Below are 4,966 nucleotides of genomic sequence, written 5' to 3' on the forward strand. Positions count from 1 at the left end.
TAATGTGCTCAAAAGACTTTGATATGAGCGTTTGCTCATATCCGCGGCTCGCCTGCCCCGCCCACATGCTTCATCAAGTAGAGGGGGATTCCAACATCAATGGTACCGACTTACCTATTATCAAATAAGTATAATATGCTGATTTCAATTTTCATCAATATTTGAAAAAAAAAAAAAATTAAGTTACTATTTATTATAAAAACTAAACAGTATACAAATAATTGGATAGTGTATGTTATTAAGGAAAAATGAACCAAGTCCCGCAACGGCTATTCAACTATTCCGGCTATTCCCGGGCGTGTTTAAAGGTGGATATTCGTCTTTGCGATTTGCGGATAAACTATGCATCTTATATATATAAAACCTAAAACTTTCTTTTTGGACATTATTGACCATAACCATGCAAAAAGCCGTCTTTTATGTTTTTAATGTATTAAAACAACAGGGAATGAAAGGGGTAGGTATGTACTTAGTAACTTACTACTAACTTACTTACTACTATAGGTACTTAACTAAGTACATACATAATTTTACTGAATTTAAATTGTATAACACGTATTGCAGTGAATGAATGAGCAGTTGTTCATTAAAGATTTAATAATAACAAGGCAATTCCTACAGTTGTTTGTGAAGTTATATTGTACATATTGGTCAAGGTGGTTAGTTATCAAATTGCTTTACAATACAAATTAGAATACAATTTTGATCTGATTGATTTTCATAAGCCACATGTTTTTATAAATTACACAATAAATAAAACATGATACATATAACTTATTATACGCTACAGGTCGAGACGGCTATTGGGGAGGGTACACCCCGCACACCCGCACAGCCCTGCGCCAACCCGGTACGGGCGTGAGTGACGTGCAGGTGTGCGGGATGTGCCCCCGCCGCAAAAGCATTACGCTACTTCACAACACAAATTTGATTCCCCTATTTTACCCCCTTAGGGATTGAATTTTCAAAAATCCTTTCATAACGTCTACGTCATAATAGCTATCTGCAAGCCAAATTTCAGCCCGATGCGTCCAGTAGTTTAAGCTGTGTGTTGACAGATCAGTCAGTCAGTCAATCAGCTTTTTCTTATATTTATACATATATTTAAATTACATTATTAACATCACACTAACCAGTTCATGCCTCATACCAATAACTATGACTCATTTAACATAACTAGTTGAGATCAAACTGTAAGAACCTTATTTATAACATTAATTTAGTCATCATCAACCCATCGCCGGCTCAGTACTGAGAAGGAGTCTCCTATCAAAATGAGAAGGGTTTGGCAATAGTCCACCATGCTGGCGAAGTGTGGATTGGTATATTTCACGCACCTTTGAGAACATTGTGCAGGACTCACAGGCATGCAGGCACTGTTTTCTTTCACTATTAAAGCAAGTAATTTTTAATTGTTTAAAATGCACATAACTCTGAAAGTTAGAGATAAGTGCTCACAATCGGACCCCCAACCCCCTTAATACATGACTAACATCTTAACCACTATACTGACTTAGGATGCTGGGGCTTATTTGTAAATTTGCATATAATTATGTCAGTCAAATGTGCTGGTTAAGCAACATTATCCTAAATCAGTAGCTAGATGGGTAACCTATTTTAAGCCATCAACCCTCAATCCTGGTTATGAAAGATTTTAAAAACCCCTGGTTATTATCACTATCATCTGATAATAATCATTAATTAGTCTAATCATACTCTTAATCAAGTAATGTGTGAAAGTACTTACTTAAAAATACATAGACAACCTTGCCAACTGATAATGTTAGTGGAACTGTTAACAGTCCCTATTTCTATGTAAACATGCCTTTATAAAAATTCCTAGACACTTTTACAAGTTAGCTCTAGAACTACACTTAGTTCCTTTCATAAATTTGTGACCATACAAAGGAACTAGTTCATCAGGGAATGGCAAGTAAAAACTGTAGGAAACGCACACAGCTATAAAGAGCTAGACAATCCAATTATTCAATAGAGTCTACTGTATAAAGATCTATCTCTACAAACCTACAGTTCTCTTTATTTTTAACTTTATAATGGTACAAAGAAGAGACAGAAGATAAGAGGAATAGTTATCAAAATTATGATAATTTTAAATATTGATTATTTGAATTGAAACTGTTTGGTTGATTAGTATATGGTACTACTTAACTGGTACTTGAATTTTCAAACTCAAAACATAGGATGATGATGTTATAATTTTAGTGTTAGCTGTAGGCACTAAACCAGAGCTAGTTACATAGGCACATAATTTAGGAGTAAAGAATAGTATAAATTAAGAAACACTGACGTCAAAGACCGATTGTGATGTCAATGTCGGGCAATATCCATCAGAATACTTAATAGTGCTTTTGTAATTTGTACAAATGCGTTTATAGATGTTGAAACTACAGCGGGCGTTTCATGTTTCTGTACGTACTCATTCAATCACCAAATAACAATGACCTCTACCACATACCTTCTCGAAACGCTGTCTGTACTCCGCCTTTTCGATCTTATCGTTTTCCAACTGTGATATCTTCGCCGTAAGTTCGTGCAACGCTTGATTTTCCTTCTCATTACGCACGGCCAAGTTTTCCAACAGTTCCAGAGCGTTTATCACTTTCGGCAACAGAGCAGTCACGGCTTCAGGGCCGTATTTCTCGATGATTATTTCGCATTCCTTTCCAATGTCGGACGCCAGATCGTAAACATCGACGACGGTCACCTCATCATCGAAATCCGGCATTTTCGCGGAGAAGCGCCTGCGGTACGGCATTAAAATCACCTTGTTTTTCACTCCACCTCACAATAAAAAAATAATGTTACAGAAAACTATCCACCTTTTGCAGGTGCGCCATTATTACCACATTATAAACTGAAATGAATGAAGACAGTGAAGATGAGAATGACAAACGTCATTACCAATTTACGTCACGCGCGTCAAGCATATTGTAGTGATGTGACATACGATCTCGAAGGGCCTAATTATCGTAGCTATTTTAATCGAAGCACATAAATATCGATATTATGACATGTTTAAATAATTCAAGAAAACGGTGTTATTTTATACCAAATTAATGAAAGGGGGAATAAAATAAAAAAAAATTACAAAAAAAATAAAAACCGACTTCGATACACAAACACTAAAAATTGAAAAATAATTTAATTTATTACCGAATATATTATGTATACAAGAGTTGATATAGTTCCATAATAATACTTTTTGGTGCCGGTGCCAATTAGCTTTGGCTGCGCGAATCGTCTAGACTTCATATTTTTATGAGACTCTACAATGGCACCTCATTGGCACCGACCCCAAAAAATATTATTATGGAACTATATCAACTCTTGTATACATAATATATTCGGTAATAAATTAAATTATTTTTCAATTTTTAGTGTTTGTGTATCGAAGTCGGTTTTTATTTTTTTTGTAAAAAAATTTTATTTCACAATTTTTAGTGGCCCCATGGAATTATGCTATGACTGGTTAAAAATCTACTGTTTACTAAGCTATTACACTGATCGCGAGCAATTTACTCTTATCCGTTGAGGAGTTCCAGTATCTATCTTCGAAGATGTTCATCAGATCTTCACCAAATTTAAATGGGACCAACTTTGAAGTATACCCTTTCAAACAAAAAAAAATTTTTCAAAATCGGTCCAGGCGTCTTCGAGTAATCGGGGAACATACATAAAAAAAAAAAAAAAAAAAAAAAACCGACGAATTGAGAACCTCCTCCTTTTTTTGAAGTCGGTTAAAGAGAAACTGAGTGACTGATATATCAACGCAGGTATAGCTTGACTTTGACGTTTGACTTTATGTAGACCCCCTTTATGAAATGATTTTTGAAGTTCCACTCGAGTGATCTCAGGATGAGTCAGCTAGTTAAAGTATGAAATTTGCACATTATTATGCCCGTATGGACGCTTAATTTGGCATTTCATTCGCTATTTTTTTATACGCGATTTGGCATTTCATACGCGATTTATCGCTATGCAAAAATCTATTTTGGTTGCCATCATGGCCATGAAGTCATTCATTTCGTAACTTACTAACTAAAATAATTAAATAAAATAAAAAATAAAATAGCATGAAAATATAGCAATCAGTAAACTCTTTAGTTAAAACCCAGTACCTATCCTGTTGAAATCTACCTATACAGTCGTATTATCTTATGCAGATAATCAAATGAAAGTTGTGCTTTACTTAAAAATAATAGACCAGTACCTACTAATTATGTTATATGAATTAATCCTTTATTCATGATATCGATACACTTGCGAACACAATTTAGCATTTTTTTATCGATAAGGCCTTCCCTAGCAAAATTATTCATTATCTGTGGATGACCGGTGTCGTGGTCGGATACACGTACCTACTGTTTTACATCTACTATAAAAAATATTTTTTTTAAATCGTGACTGCTATGTACCTATTTAGTTACATAATTTTAGTATTAAAATATATTAATATTTGTGATGGAATAAACTGGTAAAAACTAGTATTGAATCACTGTACTATGGTTTATTAGGCATCGTAACATTTATTTCCTTGATTTATAGTGTGGTTAGTCCACAATCCCAAAGCGCGGCAAGATAAAGACATTTCGAAATCAAACAACCCAAAATAAATAAAAGGTTTTCATTTCAAGATTAATAATTTAAATCATTTAAAAAAACTTTATCGGAATATGCTAGAGTTAATTTACCTACTTATGAATATTGTAACTTATCATTAATTATGTACTTACTCAGAGCAAGTAGCTACCTACTACCAATCGATACCTATTCGATAGCTTTTATTTCTGGTCGGTGTTCGATACTATTAAGTGCATGTGGGTGGATGCGTTTTAGGCAAAAAAATCCAACAAAAAATGTTTTATAGGAAGATTGTTTTTCATCTAACTGATAAGAGATGACATGATTCATTAAATGTATCACTCTTTTCAAGAGCGTTGTTAAC

The 4,966-nt window shown here is 34.0% G+C and overlaps 1 protein-coding gene across 7 annotated transcripts in view; it reads right to left on the bottom strand.

The window, feature by feature from the left end:
• Positions 1–2,894, bottom strand: part of Rilpl (Rab interacting lysosomal protein like) — a 33,030-nt gene extending 30,136 nt beyond the window's left edge. For all 7 annotated transcript variants that reach the window (XM_034972175.2, XM_034972172.2, XM_034972170.2 and 4 more), the window contains exon 1: positions 2,477–2,894. In XM_034972175.2, coding sequence (XP_034828066.1) covers positions 2,477–2,776 — 300 coding nt within the window. In that variant the 5' untranslated portion in view covers positions 2,777–2,894. The remainder of the gene's footprint in view (positions 1–2,476) is intronic.
• Between the last annotated feature and the right edge of the window lie 2,072 nt (positions 2,895–4,966).

The sequence above is a fragment of the Maniola hyperantus genome, chromosome 9 (assembly GCF_902806685.2).
Source record: "Maniola hyperantus chromosome 9, iAphHyp1.2, whole genome shotgun sequence".
Classification (NCBI taxonomy): domain Eukaryota; kingdom Metazoa; phylum Arthropoda; class Insecta; order Lepidoptera; family Nymphalidae; genus Maniola; species Maniola hyperantus.